At 41.3% G+C, this 24,053-nt stretch overlaps 1 protein-coding gene across 1 annotated transcript in view; it reads left to right on the top strand.

Annotated features, from left to right (window-relative positions):
• The first annotated feature begins 375 nt into the window (after window positions 1–375).
• LOC125464413 (eosinophil peroxidase-like) overlaps window positions 376–24,053 on the top strand; it is a 35,735-nt gene continuing 12,057 nt past the window's right edge. Inside the window, exons 1-10 of the mRNA XM_059655376.1 lie at window positions 376–384; window positions 1,518–1,591; window positions 4,766–4,859; window positions 6,670–6,845; window positions 15,033–15,165; window positions 17,198–17,327; window positions 17,870–18,076; window positions 19,692–20,046; window positions 21,385–21,545; window positions 22,187–22,445. Coding sequence (XP_059511359.1) covers window positions 1,519–1,591; window positions 4,766–4,859; window positions 6,670–6,845; window positions 15,033–15,165; window positions 17,198–17,327; window positions 17,870–18,076; window positions 19,692–20,046; window positions 21,385–21,545; window positions 22,187–22,445 — 1,588 coding nt within the window. The 5' untranslated portion in view covers window positions 376–384; window position 1,518. The remainder of the gene's footprint in view (window positions 385–1,517; window positions 1,592–4,765; window positions 4,860–6,669; window positions 6,846–15,032; window positions 15,166–17,197; window positions 17,328–17,869; window positions 18,077–19,691; window positions 20,047–21,384; window positions 21,546–22,186; window positions 22,446–24,053) is intronic.

Raw genomic sequence — 24,053 nt, 5'->3', positions numbered from 1 at the left:
AGAATTATCCTCGTATAACCAGCCACACTTCATCCTGATGTTCCTTCAACTTTGTCATCATCAGACAATAAGCTTTTTTTCTTACTGAGGTGACCAATGCAAGGTTTCGAAGCTGAAAGTGTTAAAAGTAATATATGATCCTTGCACATATTTTTGTGCAGAATACGTTTCCTATAATTACATGTGCCTAAAATAGAAGCATCCTCATTCCACTACAGATAAGTAATAGTACATATTTTAATTCATTTGTATGATTTGTAAATTAATTTAGAATCTAGTCAAACTGGAAAGAATCAACATTTTATGCAAATGTTTAAACTACAGAAATCGTATATAAAGCTGAATTTCAGAAGTATTCATACAGCAGGAACTGGAGGTCCTAAGGTTAGTGTGACAATCTTCTCCATTTGAGGAGAACATACTGATTATGTCCTCTTTTTTGGACATTTGGAGAGATAGAAATTCTCTGTTTAGTCTCTGCCGCTGTGCTTTTAGCTGTGGTCTGCTTTGCTTTTCTGACCACTCTTTTTCCATGTATTTCTAGCTGCACTTGCAATCATCCAAATTAAGTGTTTTCTTTTACTGCCTCTTGGGTTTGTAGAAGTCATTTCTGCTCTGTTTCCATTTTGATTTGATAACAAGACTATATTTGGTCAGTTTGAACATGCGTATTTAGAAATGTATAATTCCTTCTTAACCTTATCATTCATCCATAGGTTCCTAGTTGATTTTCTGAATTTTTTTTTAATTTAGCCCTTTTTTTTCTGTTAAATACCTGACTCTTGGTTTTAGATATAGCAGTCTCTCTCAAATCATGCTACACTTGGATACCAATCCCAAGGATGCTGCAACTTCCATGTCCTGTGAAAGTTATTAGATTGGGGATAAGGTTGAGAATGAACAATGTCAGATTATGCAGATTGTTTAAAGATGATAAGAAAACTGAAGGGGAATTTTGGAGTTAATATACCAGTATATCAGAATTGTTAAAAACAAAAACAGCAGGAGTACTATGCAAACTGTGGTAAAAATTTGTCCAGGCCCTGGCCTGATTTCAAAATCTCACATGTTCAGATATTTAGTCATCATAGAATCGTAGAAGAGTTGCAGTACCACAGGGTGACATTCGCTTTAGTGGGGCCTTGCCAGCTGTTTCCAGTTCACCTAGTCCTACTCTCCCCATAACCTTACAAAATTTTGGTCTCCAGCTGCTTTTCTGATTTCCTTTTTGAAAGCTGCAATTAAATGTGCCTCCAACACCATCTCAAGCTATACCTTTCAGATCTTAACCACTTGCTGTATTAAAGAAAATTTTCCTCATGTCACCATGGTTGTTTTACCAATCAACTTAATTATGGAATTTTACCAAACACCTTAATTTTGTGCCGCTATATGTTTCCATGTTTCCTATCAGATTTCGTAATAATAGTCTTCTGGAATGTTAATGATCATCATTTAAGGCTTTTAGCCTTATATGGGTCTCTCAGTTCATGACTCATGTAATGTGTTTCTTTCAGAATGGCACGTCTGTGGTCCTTCAGTGTGCTGCTCGCTGGATTCCTCCTGCTTCAGACTGATGGAGTTCGTGCAGGTAATTCAAATCTTTCTCATGCAACCTGACAGAGAAGAGGAGATTGAGCCTGATTCTCCAGGCCTACCTGATCTCACCAAAGACTAGATGATACCAAGACTGGCTCTAGAGTTTTGTTGAGTTACAGGGCAGACTTTCTATGACATGGTGCATTGGTGCTTGTTTCCATTCTTACCATTTGTCACAGCATTGCCTACAACGTAGAATGAGTATAGAGAGAGTAAGATAAACAGAGTAAGAGTTTATCTTGTTAATGATACAGAAGAACTTCATGTTAACCTATACTAAACAAATCACAGTCTGGTTCTACTTGATATGTCAAAGGAAGTTCCTCACAGTCGGATATTGAGTGAATTTAGAGCAAAGATATGAACAGCAAAGCCAGAAATTAACATTAGGTAATAACAGGGGAACTTCACTTGACTCTCTCCAAAACTCACCTGGGCTCATCATTTATTTCTCAGTTTAAAAACATCTTCCTAAAGTAAATTGCTTATGTTGATAAATGCAAAGCATTTCAGATGCCGGAAATTTCAATTATAAACAGTGCTGGAAAAAATCCAGCAGGCCAGGTAACATCTGTGGAGACAGAAACAGAACTGAGCCTGAGTCTTCATTGGACTTTATTCTTAGGCCGGTTAATGAATCACATTAAAATTTGCTGCAAAAGATTGGATCAATTCTAAAATAAATATAAGTTGCAAACAAGGAATATAAGCAGAGGGTTTCAGCTACCACTGCAAAGCATGCTGGGGAAATTAGATACTGTGCCAGTTTTGCTAAGGCACAGTTACCCTGAAATTTCAATACAAGCTCATCAGGATCGTGTGTCATGATGAAAATAATGAAAATAAAATTTCCCATGAGTCAATGTAATTGATTAGGTCAGAACCTCCTATACCGCAGTACACAGATAGATTACCAGGAAATGAACTGTTTGTCAATATTTAAACTAATTAATTTGCAGCCAGGTAAGGCAGGACATTGAGTGATGCATTGTTCTTGATTCCACTACTTTGTTAGCTTCAATAACGATTGGTTTCAAATTTTACATCCCCAGTGCTGATCAATTAACTGAATCTTAATTAATTTTAACTGAATTTAAAATAATTACTGTAGCAGGAGAAATAAATCTGAGTAGATGGTTTTAATTAATTGCTGGACACTGGAAGAGAGAACAATTGAAGGGGGAACTGTAATTGATAATGGAGCAAAGATATATTGACAGTGCAGTGGGGGCAGATATAATTGTCAGTGAGGAGTGGGGGGAATCTGAAATGTACAATGAGGCGAAGAGGAACAGGAATTGTCAGTGGAGGGGGTAATAAGCTGTAATTTGTAGTGAAGGTGGGTGAAGCCAAAATTTGCAGTGGGGAGATGCAATAATTTACAGGCAGGAAAGTAGAAATTGTAAAGAAATTCAAGGCAGTTTGTATTTGACTGATGCAGCTTTTCTCTCGGTAACACCACTGGAGTTCTCACAGGGAATGCTGCTGTTTCTGTCCTGCATTTCAGGAAGTGGTGAGAACCTGGAAAGTATTTTTTTCCTTATTCATTCACAGGCTGCTAATACCACTGGCTAGAATAGCATTTATTACCCATCCCTACTGGCCGAGGAAGCAGTTAAGTATCAACCACATTGCTGAGGGTTTGTAGGCCCCTCCAGGCAAGATACATTAGTGAACTAAATGGGTCTTTCTTTCCCGACAACCATTTCATGGTCACCATTAGACTTCTAATTACAGATATTTATTGAATCCAAATGCCACCATCTGCCTTGGCAGAATTCAAACTCGGGTCCCCAGCACATAACCAGTATCACTGGATTAATATTCCTGCAATAATTCCACTCGGTTGTCATCTGCCCTAAACTGGATTATATGATCCTAGTCTGAAACCTCACAGGTTGTGCCTTCACAGGAGGTGAGTGGAGAAACCTATTGTCTTCTGGCTGAAGGCCTAAACATCATTTATAAATAGGGAACAATACTGCCTGCATCAATCAAAGTCAGCACGGATTCAAATTATTTTGTTTCTGATTACTTCTAAGCACATACTGTAATTTGTCTGCTTAGTCAGGCAGCTGTTCACCAAGCTATCAGGAAGTTAAGGAGAGTTTCAAAAGTCATACTCATCCAATGGAACCAGATAAATAAACAGAAAGTGCTGTTTATTCCTAAACTGATAGACTTCTTACATTTGACTAAAGTACTGACAGTCTACTTGTGGGTTCTTGATATGTGAGTTACTCCGTTTGCTAGTGTAAGCCTTCCACTGAGGATTAACACATAGCCATTCTCATTTTCTCATTCCAATTAGCATTCATTGCTCTACCCAGTGTCACTACTTCTTCCCCAACAAGACACTTCCTGCAAAATGGGTGCCTTCAGCCAGAGTGGCATGGTTAAGACACCAATACTGAGTCAGTCAATGAGTAATAGAGTCTTGTGGAGCTGCATGTTATCAAAATGGCTGATCTCTTCCTGCAAATTCCCTGTATTAAAGTGAGACAAAGAAAAGCTTTCCCCAGATAAAGAACTGCAGATGCTGGAGATCTGAGACAAAATCAGAGATTGCTGCAGTAACTCAGCAGGTCTAGAAGCATCCACACAAAGAAGACAAACGTTTCAGTCAGTTGACTCTTTATCGTAACTGTTCTGTGTTTGGAAAGTTTTCTTTCACTTGTGCAAATCATGCCAGGTTCCTTTGAAGAAATAATTGAGTATGAGGGAATTGCAATTCTTTGGGAGAGTGCAGCAAGTTAAGAACACTGATGATGGATGTAGCTCAATCTTTAAAAATCTTCATTTTCATCTTCATTGATTGTCTCAGTCTCTCCTGTCTCTCTGCCTTTGAAAGACTAAGATGTAATGTACCATTTTAAGTGATGTGCTTGACTACAAGTTACTTGTTCTCATTTTCCATCCAGGTGTATGTTAGAAAAATGTAAAAAAAATTGAGAACAGTAAAAATCAGTTGTTTTGTGTTATTATATTTGGCTTCATGTACTCAGCTTTTTTTTTCAATCTTCCACCTCTGCTTAATCCAGAAGGTGTCAATGCAATCTCATGGTTCCATTTGCATCATCTCTCTCCTTATGAAGTAAATTTCAGATTGGAGCTGCCTTAGACCTTTCTCAGCATGTGTGACTGAGAGTTGTTGTTTCTATTGAAGGTGATGACGAATTCCTGGGAAGTCCATTTATACAAAGAGCTGTACGTGAAGCCATTGATCTCGTGGACAACGCTTATAAGGAGACCCGAATTATGTAGGTTCTTTGCCTCTGTAACAGTGTCATGTTGGGTTCTCCACAGAAAGTTCAACTCATTAAAGTTGCATGGAATAAGGACTACTATATTCATGTTGAGAACAGTTTTTGTTTTGTGCTAGTTCATTCAAAGATCTGGTGTGGTGCACGGTTAAAGCTCTTCTCTTTATATTGACATTAAACATTTAAAAAAGCACAGTAACTGGGTTGGGGAGATTTGCAGAGAATGAATGCCCAAAGTTGTTTTCCTGAATGTTGAAAGAATCCAGATCAGGAAGGCCCCGGTACAGTTGCTGATATCACTATGCAGGAAACACAACCAATAAAATGACATAGACTTAGTTAGTTATCAACCAGCTAGGATTTCCATTTCTGGTAACTGTTAGATACTAGCAATGTTGGGAATAATGAGGATTCTGGGCAAGAACAGGACTGGAAAAAGTGCCTGTCCTATCGAATAATCTGTTCACACTCACTATGTTGGCTAACAAGAATTGTCAATTTTGTGAACTGGCCCATACTGACCAGAGGATTATCTTTGGCTTGATAGGGAAGTGTTCCAGACAAATCTTATGTGATGAAAAAGATTGGCTTGGGTAATTATTTTTGCAATGAAAGATGCTCCATCAGATGAGGAAGTCAGAATATCTCATTTTCAACATTGCTGACTTTTCAGCAATAAATTTTAATTTCCAGAACACTGGACCCCTATATATTGGGTATTCTGACCTCCAAAGCAGATTCCCATTCTATGTTTATGGTGTGTGAGTCTCTGCATTATGAGGGGCATTTGCACAGTTACAATTCAACCCACCCCAGCTTCACTCAAACTAAAGAGTCACTCTTTAAATGTTCATGGCTGTGTATAATTATGCCACTATTCCCAGCCAGAATAATGATAATTGAAGAATTCTCCAGTAAATCAGGAACCTGCTTCGCTGTCAGTGATTCGAACTGAGTTTTCCACCTCCATGTTATTCTGTATTAACTGGAATTGGCTGGAGAGATTGTCCTGCCTTGATCAGAAAGCATTGCTGTACTATTATTCATCAGTCCTATTTCTGACTATAAACTCTGTTTACTTTGACAGTGCAATGGAGGAGCACTCATGGAAATTATAGGCGTTTGTTTCTTTTTCTATGCCTTGTGCTGGGAAACTATTAGTTTCAAGAGAGGCCATGTGCTCCCTCAACTCACTAAGCTGAACTTCTACATCCAATTCACTTTCACTTGCTATCTCCATACCCCTTGATTACCCATGTCCAAAAATCTGCAGGTTGCTGTCTAAAATGTCTCAACAACTGAGCATCTGCTGTCTCCAGAGTACAGAGTCTCAAAGATTCACAATTTGCTGAGAAAAGATAACTCAATCTGAAATGGTTCACCCACTATCACTTGACACCTCGTTCGCCACTCTGCAAACAGGAATGCTAATTTCTCAGCATTTACTCTGTCAAATCTATTAAGAGTATGTATCAAAGAGATCACGTCATTCCTGTCTACTCCAAAGAATATGATTACACACTCAATTTCACATTTTAGGACAGCCCTTTTATCAAGAGTCAATCTATTGAATGGTTGTTGCAATCATTCTTAGGTAAGTACATTTTTTCTTAGATAAGGAAACCAAAATTACAACCAGTTATTGAAGTGTGAATTTGGCAACGTCCTGTATAACAGCACCAAATTGACTCCTAAACTCTAATTGCCCTGCACTGAAGGCTGGTTTGCCTTTCCAATTCTTACAGTACCTGAGTCAGGATCTGATTTCCTCATTTTCTCTGTCTGACCGAAGTTTATTAATTTCCAGCCAAAAAGAGAGACTGAGCAAAAGAACCTTGAAGGCTAGTGACCTCCTGCGTTTCTTCAAGCACCCAATGGCAGAGACCAGAGTTGCCGTGCGGTCAGCGGAGTACATGGAAAACGCACTGCGCCTCATTCAGCAACACGTCCATCGAGTTCACAAACGCTCACTGAATGCAACAGGTCAGTTAGAGAACCAGAGACTGTCACCTGGAGCACACACAAAAATGGTTTCATTGGCCCAGTCTCCTCCTTCTATCATTACCAGTGAATGATATCACTGTGACTTTACAAATCCATTGCAAACTGAGCCATGTGAGGATGACTGAGCAGAATCACATCTACAGGAGCATGGTGCAGACAGGGGTCAGGGTGGGTGTGAATCAGGGCAGGTTCGTGCTGGTGATTGAATTCAGTAAAACCGAGAGGCTGTGTACTGACTGCCTTGCAGCAGCTGGCCCAGCACGTTACCCGATTGCTCAGTTCAAGACCCACTTCTTGGGTCAGGCTCATACCCCCCTGAGACAGACAGCCTGTCCCATCCTTTCAGCAGGAGCAGGATCAGGGTGGATTTCCTGGAGGGGACTTTTGATTTGACAAGATGGTGTCAGCTGTAGCTGTTGCCCTATTTGAGAAGCTATATGCTCATAGACATCCACAGAAGCAGCCTGTTTGGGAGCTGGGGAAAGTCTCCACTTAATGGAAGAACAGTGGATAGTTAGAGGTCATAACTGACATCAGTATCAACAATATATAAGTGAAAGAAATAGAACAAACATCTGTGGGTTCTGGAAATCTGTACCAAAAATAGAAAGTGCTGAATAACCTCAAGAGATCGAGCAGCATCTGTGGAAAGAAAGTAGAGATAATGTTTTGAGTCCAGTAACCCTTTATCAGAACTTGCAGTTCTGAAGAAGTGACTGGACTCAAAATAGTAACTGTTCTTGCTCTCCACAGAGGTCATCAGAACTGCTAGGTTTCTCCAACATCGTGGAGATCTTGCAATAGATTTTAGAGAACTAGGAAAACAGAATTTCAAAGGTAGTAATCTCCGGATTATACCCAGCATTGCAAAATGTGTACAAAAATAGATAGAGCAGATAATAGATAGAGCAGATAAATGGTTGAAGCAGATGAGTACAGCACTAAAAGTATGAACAGAAGTTCTCAGATGTTGCTGGGAATGGAGGGTTTGATTTATAAGGAGATGCTGGATGGACTGGAACTTTTATCACTCGGATGTTGCTGGGAATGGAGGGTTTGATTGATAAGGAAATGCTGGATGGACTGGAACTTTTGTCACTAGGATGTTGTTGGGAATGGAGGGTTTGATTTATAAGGAGATGCTGGATGGACTGGAACTTTTATCACTAGGATGGTGCTGGGAATGGAGGGTTTGGTTTACAAGGAGATGCTGGGTGGACTGGAACTTTTATCACTAGGATGTTGCTGGGAATGGAGGGTTTGGATATAAGGAGATGCTGGGTGGACTGGAACTTTTATCACTAGGATGTTGCTGGGAATGGAGGGTTTGGTTTATAAGGAGATGCTGGATGGACTGGAACTTTTAGCACTTGGATGTTGCTGGGAAAGGAGGGTTTGATTTATAAGGAGATGCTGGATAGACTGGAACGTTTATCACTCAGATGTTGCTGGGAATGGAGGGTTTGATTTATAAGGAGATGCTGGATGGGCTGGAACCTTTATCACTAGGATGTTGCTGGGAATGGAGGGTTTGGTTTGTAAGGAGATGCTGGATGGACTGGAACATTTATCACTAGGATGTTGCTGGGAATGGAGGGTTTGATTTATAAGGAGATGCTGGATAGACTTGAACTTTTATCACTAGGATGTTGCTGGGAATGGAGGGTTTGATATATAAGGAGTTGCTGGATGGGCTGGAACTTTTATCAATAGGATGTTGCTGGGAATGGAGGGTTTGGTTTATAAGGAGATGCTGGATCGGCTGGAACTTTTATCAAGAGGATGTTGCTGGGAATGGAGGGTTTGGTTTATAAGGAGATGCTGGATGGACTGGAACATTTACCACTAGGATGTTGCTGGGAATGGAGGGTTTGATTTATAAGGAGATGCTGGATAGGCTGGAACTTTTATCACTCGGATGTTGCTGGGAATGGAGGGTTTGATTTATAAGGAGATGCTGGATGGGCTGGAACTTTTATCACTCGGATGTTGCTGGGAATGGAGGGTTTGATTTATAAGGAGATGCTGGATGGACTGGAACGTTTATCACTTGGATGTTGCTGGGAATGGACGGTTTCGTTTATACGGAGATGCTGGATGGGCTGGAACTTTTACCACTCAGATGTTGCTGGGAATGGAAGGTTTGGTTTATAAGGAGATGCTCTATAGACTGGAACATTTATCACTAGGATGTTGCTGGGAATGGAGGGTTTGGTTTGTAAGGAGATGCTGGATGGACTGGAACTTTTATCACTCGGATGTTGCTGGGAATGGAGGGTTTGATTTATAAGGAGATGCTAGATGGACTGGAACGTTTATCACTCGGATGTTGCTCGGAATGGAGGGTTTGGTTTATAAGGAGATGCTGGATGGACTGGAACTTTTGTCACTAGGATGTTGTTGGGAATGGAGGGTTTGATTTATAAGGAGATGCTGGATGGACTGGAACTTTTATCAATAGGATGTTGCTGGGAATGGAGGGATTGGTTTATAAGGAGATGCTGGATCGGCTGGAACTTTTATCAATAGGATGTTGCTGGGAATGGAGGGTTTGGTTTATAAAGAGATGCTGGATGGACTGGAACTTTTATCACTCGGATATTGCTGGGAATGAAGGGTTTGGTTTATAAGGAGATGCTGGATGGACTGGAACATTTACCACTAGGATGTTGCTGGGAATGGAGGGTTTGATTTATAAGGAGATGCTGGATAGGCTGGAACTTTTATCACTCGGATGTTGCTGGGAATGGAGGGTTTGATTTATAAGGAGATGCTGGATGGGCTGGAACTTTTATCACTCGGATGTTGCTGGGAATGGAGGGTTTGATTTATAAGGAGATGCTGGATGGACTGGAACGTTTATCACTTGGATGTTGCTGGGAATGGACGGTTTCGTTTATACGGAGATGCTGGATGGGCTGGAACTTTTACCACTCAGATGTTGCTGGGAATGGAAGGTTTGGTTTATAAGGAGATGCTCTATAGACTGGAACATTTATCACTAGGATGTTGCTGGGAATGGAGGGTTTGGTTTATAAGGAGATGCTGGATGGACTGGAACGTTTATCACTCGGATGTTGCTCGGAATGGAGGGTTTGGTTTATAAGGAGATGCTGGATCGGCTGGAACGTTTATCACTAGGATGTTGCTGGGAATGGAGGGATTTGATTTATACAGAGATGCTGGATGGACTGGAACCTTTATCACTAGGATGTTGCTGGGAATGGAGGGTTTGGTTTATACGGAGATGCTGGGTGGGCTGGATCTTTTATCACTCGGATGTTGCTGGGAATGGAGGGTTTGATTTATACAGAGATGCTGGATGGACTGGAACCTTTATCACTAGGATGTTGCTTGGAATGGATGGTTTGATTTATACGGAGATGCTGGATAGACTGGAACGTTTATCACTCGTATGTTGCTGGGAATGGAGGGTTTGATTTATAAGGAGATGCTGGATGGACTGGAACATTTACCACTTGGATGTTGCTGGGAATGGAGGGTTTGATGTATAAGGAGATGCTGGATGGACTGGAACTTTTGTCACTAGGATGTTGTTGGGAATGGAGGGTTTGATTTATAAGGAGATGCTGGATGGACTGGAACTTTTATCACTCGGATGTTGCTGGGAATGGAGGGATTGGTTTATAAGGAGATGCTGGATCGGCTGGAACTTTTATCAATAGGATGTTGCTGGGAATGGAGGGTTTGGTTTATAAAGAGATGCTGGATGGACTGGAACTTTTATCACTCGGATATTGCTGGGAATGAAGGGTTTGGTTTATAAGGAGATGCTGGATGGACTGGAATGTTTATCACGAGGATGTTGCTGGGAATGGGGGGTTTGATTTATAAGGAGATGCTGGATCGGCTGGAACTTTTATCAATAGGAAGTTGCTGGGAATGGAGGGTTTGGTTTATACGGAGATGCTGGATGGACTGGAACGTTTCTCACTCGGATGTTGCTGGGAATGGAGGGTTTGGTTTATGAGGAGATGCTGGATGGATGGAACGTTTATCACTAGGATGTTGCTGGGAATGGAGGGTTTGGTTTATACGGAGATGCTGGATGGGCTGGAACTTTTATCAATAGGATGTTGCTGGGAATGGAGGGTTTGATTTATACAGAGATGCTGGATGGACTGGAACCTTTATCACTAGGATGTTGCTTGGAATGGATGGTTTGATTTATACGGAGATGCTGGATAGACTGGAACGTTTATCACTCGTATGTTGCTGGGAATGGAGGGTTTGATTTATAAGGAGATGCTGGATGGACTGGAACATTTACCACTTGGATGTTGCTGGGAATGGAGGGTTTGATGTATAAGGAGATGCTGGATGGACTGGAACTTTTGTCACGAGGATGTTGTTGGGAATGGAGGGTTTGATTTATAAGGAGATGCTGGATGGACTGGAACTTTTATCAATAGGATGTTGCTGGGAATGGAGGGATTGGTTTATAAGGAGATGCTGGATCGGCTGGAACTTTTATCAATAGGATGTTGCTGGGAATGGAGGGTTTGGTTTATAAAGAGATGCTGGATGGACTGGAACTTTTATCACTCGGATATTGCTGGGAATGAAGGGTTTGGTTTATAAGGAGATGCTGGATGGACTGGAACATTTACCACTAGGATGTTGCTGGGAATGGAGGGTTTGATTTATAAGGAGATGCTGGATAGGCTGGAACTTTTATCACTCGGATGTTGCTGGGAATGGAGGGTTTGATTTATAAGGAGATGCTGGATGGGCTGGAACTTTTATCACTCGGATGTTGCTGGGAATGGAGGGTTTGATTTATAAGGAGATGCTGGATGGACTGGAACATTTATCACTAGGATGTTGCTGGGAATGGACGGTTTCGTTTATACGGAGATGCTGGATGGGCTGGAACTTTTACCACTCAGATGTTGCTGGGAATGGAAGGTTTGGTTTATAAGGAGATGCTCTATAGACTGGAACATTTATCACTAGGATGTTGCTGGGAATGGAGGGTTTGGTTTATAAGGAGATGCTGGATGGACTGGAACGTTTATCACTCGGATGTTGCTCGGAATGGAGGGTTTGGTTTATAAGGAGATGCTGGATCGGCTGGAACGTTTATCACTAGGATGTTGCTGGGAATGGAGGGTTTGATTTATACAGAGATGCTGGATGGACTGGAACCTTTATCACTAGGATGTTGCTGGGAATGGAGGGTTTGGTTTATACGGAGATGCTGGGTGGGCTGGATCTTTTATCACTCGGATGTTGCTGGGAATGGAGGGTTTGATTTATACAGAGATGCTGGATGGACTGGAACCTTTATCACTAGGATGTTGCTTGGAATGGATGGTTTGATTTATACGGAGATGCTGGATAGACTGGAACGTTTATCACTCGTATGTTGCTGGGAATGGAGGGTTTGATTTATAAGGAGATGCTGGATGGACTGGAACATTTACCACTTGGATGTTGCTGGGAATGGAGGGTTTGATGTATAAGGAGATGCTGGATGGACTGGAACTTTTGTCACTAGGATGTTGTTGGGAATGGAGGGTTTGATTTATAAGGAGATGCTGGATGGACTGGAACTTTTATCACTCGGATGTTGCTGGGAATGGAGGGATTGGTTTATAAGGAGATGCTGGATCGGCTGGAACTTTTATCAATAGGATGTTGCTGGGAATGGAGGGTTTGGTTTATAAAGAGATGCTGGATGGACTGGAACTTTTATCACTCGGATATTGCTGGGAATGAAGGGTTTGGTTTATAAGGAGATGCTGGATGGACTGGAATGTTTATCACGAGGATGTTGCTGGGAATGGGGGGTTTGATTTATAAGGAGATGCTGGATCGGCTGGAACTTTTATCAATAGGAAGTTGCTGGGAATGGAGGGTTTGGTTTATACGGAGATGCTGGATGGACTGGAACGTTTCTCACTCGGATGTTGCTGGGAATGGAGGGTTTGGTTTATGAGGAGATGCTGGATGGATGGAACGTTTATCACTAGGATGTTGCTGGGAATGGAGGGTTTGGTTTATACGGAGATGCTGGATGGGCTGGAACTTTTATCAATAGGATGTTGCTGGGAATGGAGGGTTTGATTTATACAGAGATGCTGGATGGACTGGGACTTTTATCACTCGGATGTTGCTTGGAATGGATGGTTTGATTTATACGGAGATGTTGGATAGACTGGAACGTTTACCACTCGGATGTTGCTGGGAATGGAGGGTTTGATTTATACAGAGATGCTGAATGGGCTGAAACTTTTATCACTAGGTTGTTGCTGGGAATGGAGGGTTTGGTTTATAAGGAGATGCTGGATGGACTGGAACATTTACCACTAGGATGTTGCTGGGAATGGAGGGTTTGCTTTATACGGAGATGCTGGATGGACTGGAACTTTTATCAGTAGGATGTTGCTGGGAATGGAGGCTTTGGTTTATGAGGAGATGCTGGATGGACTGAACTTTTATCACTAGGATGCTCCTGGGAATGGAGGGTTTGATTTATAAGGAGATGCTGGATGGACTGGAACTTTTATCACTCGGATGTTGCTGGGAATGGAGGGTTTGGTTTATGAGGAGATGCTGGATGGACTGGAACTTTTATCACTAGGATGTTGCTGGGAATGGAGGGTTTGGTTTATAAGGAGATGCTGGATAGACTGGAACTTTTATCACTAGAGCATAGGAGGTTGATGATTGACCATATAGAGGTTTAGAAAATCATGAAGTTTATACATAAAGTGAATGGCAGAAGTCTTTTCCATAGGTTCACGGATTTCAAAAATAGGGGGCATATTTTCAAGTTGAGAGGAGAAAGATTTAACGAAGACCTGAGGGTAATTTTTTTCCACCGAGAGTGGTTCACGGGTGAATGACCTTCCAAAGGAAGTGATAGCTGCATTCACAGTTACAATGTTTAACAGGCATTTGGATAATTACATTTACAAGAAAATTTTGGACGGGAATGAGCCAAGCACAGGCAGCTGGGACTAGTTTAGTTTGGGATTATGGTCAGCATGGACTAGTCAGAGCAAAGGGTCTGCTTCCATGCTGTTATGACTACGATGAAAAGGAGAGTTTTGGTTTTCTGGGGCACTAGAACTGGTTCTGAAGAAGATGTGACGTGTACAAGCCACTTCAATTCAGGTAAGTCCTTTGTCTCGGCAGGTCTTTTACCAATGATATTAGGGAGGTCTTTAATTGGCAAAATGCAAAATGGGAGAGAGAAACTGAACAGCAGAAAAGTCCGGAAAGGCAGAGTACGAAATTGTGAGGCATTAAGTGAGGTCAGAGCCAGAAAAGGTAAGTTTCGAAATTATGGTTAAAATGTACTGATGTGAAAACATAGAATTAAAGAAAGATAAAGTTAGTATTGTTTTTCCAGGTTGTAGAGCTGCTGTCTCATTAGAGAGAGATGTCTGCAGTGGTTTAACCTGAGGATCACTGTGCCTCAGGCAAGGGGAGAGGTTGAGATTGAGAAGAAGAGTCCTTCAAAGTAACCTCAGCCAGTGTGGGAATTGAACCCACATTATTGATATCACTCTATATTGCACACCAGCTGTACAGAAAACTGAGTTCGAACAAATGAAGCAAGAGCCTTCAGAAGATCTCAGAGTCAAATGAAATTGAAAAATGTAGAAATGGTAAAAAGGAAATCAGAGAATTAAAGAGATAGCATGAGAAGAGATTGATAGCCAGCAAAAAAAGGAACCTAAAAGTCTCTTCTATTGAGCATTCAGAAAGTAATACGAGTGTCGGGTCTTACCAGGGATTAAATGACGGGATTTACAGGTAGGTCGCATACGTGATTCAGGCACTTTGTATCTACTTTTAAAACGAAGATGCTACCAAAGTCATTGTGAAAGAGGACGTAGTTGAGGTACTTGGTCGGTGTCCAATTAAAAAATCATGGCAGTGAGATATTAAATAAACCATCTGTCCTTACATTTGAGAAGTCTCCATGTTATCGCTGATGCCCATAATCAGTGAACTCGGTCTGGAGGTTACGGTTATTATCAGTACCAGCAGACAATTGGGTCAAGAATTTATTAACTGTGCCTGTTGATGCCCCTGCAGTATCAGAAAGTCAGAATATGGCCCAATTGATGTCATTTCTGTGTGAACTTTCGCATATCAGAACTGGTTAACAAGTGTGTGTGTTTCCGGCAGATCTGTTATCACCAAGTGACCTGGATGCTATTGCACGTGTCACAGGCTGTCTAGCTGTACGTCAGCCCCCACTCTGTAAAGACGACTGTTTTACAGACCGATACAGGACCTTCACCTCTGTGTGCAACAACAGGTAGGAACTGTTAGTGACAATGATCTTTTCTACTTCAATAATCAACTCCTAACTGTAAAATAAAATGACTAAATCTATCATTCTAATAGTTATTAGTCAAACTGTGGCCTGAGTCCAGAAAATAACACAGCTAATTCTTTTCAAGAACCCAGTGAAGAAAGCACAGATCCACATTAAACACTATATTTCTGTGCATTTCCATGTGATGATTGGTTAAGAATTCCTGATGGTTAGATTAGCCTTTTGTCTTATATAATGACAAATGACCTCAAAGACATTAGGATATGTCCCAACGCATTAAACAAAGTTGCTAAATAATTAGAGAATTAAGTGTATAACTTTCAAGAAGTGAATATTTGTTATTATTATTGTGGACCAATTAAGTCTACGGCAGATTCTGTAGTCAATACACTTTGAATGGGACTCAGGAAACAATTAGGTAAATGCTGGAGCACCTTAACAAACTAACAACGGAAGTGTAACTCCAATAATTTATATCAGCACTTTTAATGTAATAAAGCTGTCAAATTAATGACAATAATCTAATGATTAATAGCTTGTCAGGGATTATGAACTCAGTGTGCTTATTTTAAAATAGCAAACACATTATAACTTAAATCAGACATTACAGGAGAGCAATAGTCACAACATTGTATAAACAGCTCGTGAAATCTTCAGAGGTGAATTGTCTTAAAGGCAAAGTGTAAAGAAACATCACAAGTTCCTTCACTGGAACATTATGTGTGCAAATTTAGAAGCTGGGTGATCAAAAGCTTGTTCAAAAATCTTAAGTTTTAAGGAGAATCTTAAATGTAAAAAAGGAAGTGAGGTAGAGACTGGAAGTTTTAGGAAGGGGAATTCCACAACTTGGAGACCATTCCCTGCCTTACCAACCTGCTCCTGTGGATTTTAGGCTGCAGCTTCTTCCTATTTCTTTTAGAACTAACAAAGATTTTCATACTTCCGTCTATGATGTTTTCATTTTAATTATTATTTAGTTGTTGACGTTCTTGACCACATAATTTCCTCCACATTCAAACGTAAATTCTACGTTTCCTTTATTTCTGAAATTTATTTTTGATGATTCATGATTGTGCCAAGACTAACTTCATTAGCTCTGGCCTTCCATAAAACTTTAGTCTCTGCAAACAGGTGTCACACTCCTGGTCAATGTTCTTTTTTCTGAAGGCACAATTTGAACCTTTGCCTGGTTCGTAATTTTTTCAGCTGGGTTTCATTTACCAATACAATGCTCAAGCTTCCTTTAATGTGTCCTTTTGTTTCTTCAGAGCTCCAAACTCAGTATCTAACTAATTCATCTTTCTCATTACACTTTCACTTCAGTGAAATCAGCCTAGATTCAAAATGATGAAATCTTTCACTCTTTCCCCAATTATAAAATCCAATTTGGAATCAAGGGATGACAATTCCTTGGATTATCTCAATCCATCTCCTATCATTTTCAGTTTTGGTATGGATTGTCATGTTGGTGTTGGTCCTGAGCTTGAGGTCCTCGATAATGATTGAATGCACTGTTGACATTTTCTAATATTCTAATGCTAATGACTCTGGACACCAATAAATGACTTGCTGTTACAGACAAAGGCCAAAAACTACGTTTATTCAAGCTTCATGTTTGTTATTGGCTTGAGAATCAGTTTGGATTGTGGCTGAAAAGGACCGATTGCTGAGTAGTTCCCTGTTCTCCATCCTGTTTGATTCCCCTTTTCACTGAAACCAATGGAAAGGGAGGTCAGGTGAAGTGAGTAATCCTTCCCAAAATAACAACTAGCCCTGAGCTGTTTAGACCCAAGGGCAATTATCATTTATGACTTCTACTTAATGCCATTTTTTGTTAATCATTGTGTTAAATGAATGAAAATTCTGACAGAAAACTGCCAGCAGCCACTTGCTGTCAGTCCTTGACTTATCACAACGTCATTTGTGCCAGTTCCATTCAAACTAAGGTCTCCTTTTGGATCAAGTGCACTGGGAGGAAAAGAAATGAACATTTTGTTTTCCTGATTTCCAGGAGGAAGCCTCGCCTGGGATCGTCCAATATTGCACTCACCCGATGGCTCCCACCTCGCTATGAAGATGGATTTTCACTTCCACTGGGCTGGACTCCAGGCAGACGAATATCAGGAGCTGTTCTGCCACTGGTAACTATTCACACGTCAGACAGAAATAAATCTGATTCACTGAAAAACCTACTGTCAACTGTCCTGAGCCCCACCTTACCAGGAACAGGCAGTGGGTGTAGTAGTACAGTGTCCTTTCACTTAGAGATAAATCCAATCCAGTCAGATGGGATGAAACTCCTTTCTTTTTTTAATCCTTTAACATTGCTTTACAACTGATCCCTGCATCAAACAAACCCAATTCCTAGAGGGTACAGGCACAGAACAAAATACTGCTGCTTAATGCAGTACAAACTGGTTGCAGGTTTGCAGTTTCATTTGGAAAGACCACAGTGCAGACTGTTGCATGAAATGATCCATCTGTGAGACAGTTTAAAAAACATCGCCATCTCCTTTTGGGTGTCTCTGGAGCTGCTGTGATGAGGTTTCAGTCTTCATTAGTGTTCCCTTATTTACTAACACAGAACAGAGAAGAGCAAATGAGAGTGCAGTAAAAATGGTGTGATCATAGATTAATCTTTGTATTGATTTTTTGTACTGAATGCGTTCTGCTTCTCATCCAGGTTCGCGAAGTGTCAAATAGAATCTTGAGAACACCCAATGAAGACGTGGTCATGGATACAGAAATCAGTCACATGCTGATGCAGTGGGGTCAATGGGTTGATCATGATATGAGTTTAAGCCCTCATTCTGGCAGCATCCAGACCTTCAATGATGGCATTGACTGTGAAAGAACTTGTGTTCAAAGAAATCCCTGTTTCCCAATACGGGTGAGAGTTCAGTTCAACTTCATTCTGAAATGGTGTTTTGAGTTTTTGCTCTGATTTCCTGAATAGAACAAAACAAATCCTGGATTATTAATCTAACCAGGGGCAAAATCATCACACAAACACAAAATGCACACGTGACCAAATTGTATGTTCATAATAATTTGAAGAATTATGTTCTCAAGACACATAGGTAGTGGGCTAAAATTTCCCTGAAGCAATTGAAGAGGAAAGTCCTAACTTATGGACATCTCCCAGAAAACTAAGAAACTTGTTAGTTACAAAGGACCATCGTCTCTTTCATATCCATCTGACGATGAGGTTCCAATTGAATCGGAGTCCATTGGGAAGTGAGAGCTGCGGAAATCAATGAAAATTGATTGGCTGTAATTAATGTTTACTAGTACCCAGCTGGATCTAGGATCAATATATATAACAAATTAATAGATTGCTTGTCGGCTCAGTTTCCTTTGTGCAACTGCCTTGTGGCAGACTAATATTTTCAGAAGAAGACTCATAATATTTGACCCTTTATTTGCACGGGCAGAGGATCTAATAAAAGAATACACTGCAGGCTGAGATTTTACACGGAGGTAGTGCCTACCCCACCACCCTTTACTGAAGTGAATGTCTGGGGATGCCTCTGGTAGGCATAATTGAATTTTACATTGATCAGGGAGTTCATTTTCTGCAGTTGTACGGTCTCCACCTTGCCAAATATACTTTTGTTTATTCTTCAGTTCAACAAAAGGGATACCTCCCATAGGAGAACCCTTCCCCCCCATGAATGTCAATCAGTGGGCCAATAGTTCTTCAGTCCCTGCAGCGCCATTAAGAACAGTGGTGACTAATGGGATTGCAGACAAATCCCAGAACAGATTATCGTAACTGGGATGGGTCTCATCAACGTCAGAAAATTCATGTTGGGAGTACAGGTGATCATGATTGCAAGAGTTGGGTCTTTGAGGAGTTATGACTTTTGCCATAAGGATGCCTCTCTGTGCAGTAAAGGGCACCTGATCAGAAGGGATCCCTCCCTCCCTCATTCAAATCTGCTGGAAGGCTATGTAGCATGACTAGATTGCTTCTCCAAGTGGCTGAGTGCCCATGTGCAAACAGGAAAATGCCTTTAATTAGTCAATAATTAACTACTTAGGGACCTCAAAAGAACCAAGGAAGCACAAGCTGTTGACCATCCACCCCGCTATCTGTTGCCACCAAAAGGGCAGTAGCAGTATGGGAGTAATAGACATGGCAGATTTTACACACCTCATTTCCATCGCAGCCTAAGGAATGCAAAATTCCAGGTCCATTCCATTAGCCCTTACTATTCTGATGGGAAATACCTCCAGCTTATACTATATACCATACCTTACTGAAACTTTGCATTAGAAAAATTATTGCTATGTGGCCAAAATTTTCACTCACTAATTCCAGATGGAAACTTTTCCATTTTGTTTTACTCCCTGCGTTCTACAGCTAAACGATTGTGCTGTCCAACCAGCTGCAAAATCACTAATCTGCGCAGCCCTAATCTCCTTTCTATTCCTTTTATTAGTGTTTGTCGAACAGTTTGTGATTGACTGTTTCTGAAAGTGTTCTGCACCTTTCCTGACAGATCCCTCCAAATGATACCAGGATCACAGATCCTGACACATGCTTGCCATTCTTCCGGTCAGCTCCTGCGTGTGGAACTGGTGAGCTGGGCTCATTATTTGGAGATTTCAACACTCGTCAGCAGATAAATGCACTTACTTCTTTCATTGATGTCAATGAAGTCTATGGCAGTACAGACTGTCTGGCCAACAAGCTCAGAAACCTCACTAATGAACTGGGCCTGTTGCTTGTCAATGAGGAATTCTCTGACAACGGACGAGAATATTTACCATTTAACACCATTTCAAGCAACCTTTGTGGAAGTATGGGGGAAAGTTGCTTCACCAGTGAAAATTCAACTCCGTGTTTTATAGCTGGTGAGTAGCAAGAAATTCTGTCCCTTGCCACCTTCAAATGGGGCATTCCTTACACATACATTGTTCCAGCCTCATAATTGTTTAATACACATCACAGGAATTGGCATCGAAAGGTGTTAGGCCATATTGTTGTACAAGTTGGTTTAACAGCAAGAAACGAACACCGTAGCTTCCAATTTGGTGGTTCCGTGCATGTTCTGATCTGGGAGAGCATCAGCCACCATAATGACAAAGATACATATAGAGACACCAAATTGTGGGCTGATGTTCCCAGAATTATACAGTGGGTCTGTCAGTCTCTGTATAATACAGATGTTACCTGCTTCTACAGCTTATCAAGAGTCTATGTGGAAATCCAAAACTACTGGGAAGCCCTGTGCGGCCTTTTCTCCTAGTAGCCATGGGAGAGTGATGCACAGATCAATAGCAAAGTGAGATTACCCAAAGTGGGTAACTGTTGACAACTGTTCTTAGTTAGGCCAGAATTTTCTTTTTTTTTTAATTTCAGCTTTCCAACATCAGCAGCAGTTTGCTTTTATTTGAATGTTTCAGCAGCTACTTGGACATGTGTTTATGACTGCTTAAAGCCCCAAGCACCTTTCGTCACATAGAAACTGCAGACCATAAAATCCATTTTTGTCCCACTCAATTCTCAGAACCACAGATATCAGTAGCATCTCTAAAATATGGCTCGTTCTTTGTGAACTCAATATTAGCACATCCTGGGGAGAAATAAAGAGCTGAAGTATCTTAACGAGGAGATTTAAAAAGAAATGCAGGGTAGACTTATAAATCAAAAGGACAGATACAAATTTTTGATGTCCACAAGGAGACCAGTTGAGCATCTTGAGTAGGGCAAGAAACAGAGGTAAAATCTGGCTTGTTGCGGAGGTAGAGAGATAAACAGCGATTATATTTTGCAGAGGAGGAATGAAGTGAAAGGGAGGGAGATCCTGTTAGATGAAGTGCTAGATGGGTAGTAGGCGAAACAGCAGAAGATAGCGACATTTTTGAAGACTGGGAAGAGAAGATTCCTATCTGGGATGGGCAGTCATGTTTGGTGCTGGGCCACAGTTGTAAAAACAGATAGGGCAACCCACCTTAAACATTGCCAAGGATGAATCATTGTTGTTTTATCCAAGGAGTAGCACTATCTGGTTGTTAAAATAAGATATATAACGCTGTCTGAAGTTCATTCTCGTGCTTCCTTAAATCCCTGGATCTCCTCATCCTTCTCCTTCATCTATTCTATACTGAAGTGTCTGCTCTGTTGGATATTTCTCTATGTCTCTTTCATTCACAAGACAATGTTAAACCCAACACTGATCCTGTTCACAGGGGATGTACGTGTCAATGAACAACTGGGGGTGTTAACTATGCACACATTATTTCTCCGAGAACACAATCGTTTAGCGAGAGAGTTGAAGACGTTGAACCCTCACTGGAGCGGAGAAACAACTTATCAGGAAGCGAGAAAAATCCTAGGAGCTTTTCAACAGGTACAGAGAAAATGTCCCTGGTAATATCACAGTAATGCAACTCACTAACTAAATTCCAAACTTCATCACAGCAAGTTATGCAAATGTATTTTTAAAAATGTATATGTTTGTAGTATCATCCGATTTTGGAAAGTAACCCTTTCACCCTGGCCAGGTCTGACATGCATGCAGCATCTAATCTTACCAGGGGAACATTCTCAGATAACAAGGTGTAGAGCTGGATGAACACAGCAGGCCTAGCAGCATTAGAGGAGCAGGAAGGCTGACGTTTCAGGTCGAGACCCTTCTTCAGAAAAAGACACTCTTAGGCAGGATTTAGTTAAGTTTGCAATATGGTTGGGGTTAAGGTTTAGGGTTAGGGGTAGGGTCCAGCTAGTCATAGAATGGACTCTATGGCAGTCTCCCACATATACCACATTTAAGATGCCAGATGAACCAAACCCATGAAAGAAGTTTGCTCAATCATGGTGGGTTTTCAATCAGGCTCATATAGGGCACAGCTCGCACCAATTATCCTTGAGTCTGACAGAATGTAGTGCTGCCTCAAGAGTTAGGTTTATACTTACTCATCACTTCTCAGATTATTATTTTTAGGGCTCATTTACTGATTTGATTTTGTTTCTAATTTCTCACTGCTACAGATAATAAATCACAGAGACTTTGCTCCCCTGGTACTGGGAGAGGAGGCAATGGAGAAATTTCTCCCAGAATATGAAGGCTACGATGAATCTATTGATCCTGGTATTGCTAATGTTTTCGCAACAGCAGTTTTCCGTTTTGGACATCTCATAATTAACCCACTGCTGTTCCGCCTGAATGAGAGCTACCAGGAACACCCACAATTCAAAAGCATTGACCTGCACCAGGCTTTCTTCACTCCCTGGAGACTGATCAGGGAAGGTAAGTAACAGCGTTTAATATGACGGCAGCAATCTCATCCTGAGACATTGCAGTGACACTGAGAGCAGCCTTCCACCTCAGTAAAAGGCAAAACGTGTCATGATTAAAGTAACTTGGTTCTTGCTGTGAGTGGATAGATTTAATCAACATCTCCAATAATTAATTTTTATGTCCAGAGCTCCAGAAGATGGGAAGATAGAGTTTAAAAAAAAGTGAAATGAGAAAAGAAATTGCCGGGATAGCTCAGCAGGTCTGACATCATCTGTGGAGAGAAATCAGAGCTAACATGTCAGGTCCAGTGGCCCTTCCTCAGAACTAATGGTAGCTAGGAAAATGTTGGTTTATATAGGATCAGGTGGGGGAGGGGTTTTGGGGGTAATGGGTAAATGATAAGTGGGGATGGAGCACAAAGAGAGAGACGAACAGTTGGACAGTCAAAAGAGTGGATAACAATCTGGCTGGGAGGGTGAATAGCTGCTAACGGAGACTGTTAGTGGCTAAAATTGGGTTGTGTGTAATAGCACACCATGCGATAACAAGGTCTCGTGTGTGGGGGTTGTGGTAAGGACCTGGGAGAGCTCAAGACCTGGAGGTGGTGAACTCACTATTGAGTCTAGAAGGCTGCAGGGTCCCAAGTGGAAATGAGTTGTTCTTCCAGCTTGCACTGAGCTTCACTGGAGCACTTCAACAAGTCTGAGACAGAGGTATTGGCTATTGTTTCCTTTGTATGGCTGGTGTGCTTTCTGGCCTGCTTATGCTCAGTCCTCTAAAGCAAACAGCAAGTAATCTTTGTGCTGCCTCCTTACTTGAACAAACAGAACATCAAAATAAGCATGAACTGAGCTGTTGGTTGGTTGAATATTACAAAGGGGCACGGCCACACACCTTGCCAACACATGCCCCAACCAGCCTGCAGTTCTGTAAGGCCGGTTGTCTCCCTCATTGAAGAACTGCATTAACATACAGAAGCTTCTATTAATTGCCTACATGATAAGGTAAAATGCAGCAAATGTAGGAACAGGTTAGAAAGACTCACATATTTACTGATTCTGTATTGGAGGCCTTGAAGATGTTAAATCAATTGGCCTAAAGCCAGGGAACAAGGAATAGGGAGACAGTACAGGAACATGGAATTCTGATGGAAAGTCGGGAATGATTACGTTGATCAATAGGACTGCTGGAACAGGTCAATTAGGCTGCTGTTATTTCATAGAATCATAGAATCCCTATAGCGTGCAAACAAGCCATTCAGCCCAACAAGTCCACACCAAACCTCACAGCATCCCACACGGACCCATCTCCCTATAACCCACCTTATCTACACACCCCTGGGCACTATGGGCAATTTAGCATGGCCAATCCACCTAACCTGCCCATCTTTGGACTGTGGGAGGAAACCGGAGCACCCGGAGGAAACCCATGCAGACATGGGGAGAATGTGCAAACTGCAGACAGACAGTCACCCGAGGGTGGAATTGAACCTGGGTCCCTGGTACTATGAGGGTGCAGTGCTAACTACTGAGCCACTGTGCCGCCCAATTCTATTTTTCTTATACTTTTATAAACTGATGCTCAGTTGCACACTAAAAAGAAGAGTTAGAGCTAGGA

This window comes from Stegostoma tigrinum, chromosome 27 (assembly GCF_030684315.1).
Source record: "Stegostoma tigrinum isolate sSteTig4 chromosome 27, sSteTig4.hap1, whole genome shotgun sequence".
Classification (NCBI taxonomy): domain Eukaryota; kingdom Metazoa; phylum Chordata; class Chondrichthyes; order Orectolobiformes; family Stegostomatidae; genus Stegostoma; species Stegostoma tigrinum.
Note: the sequence above shows the minus strand (reverse complement) of the source record. Positions and strands in the feature narration are given on the sequence as shown.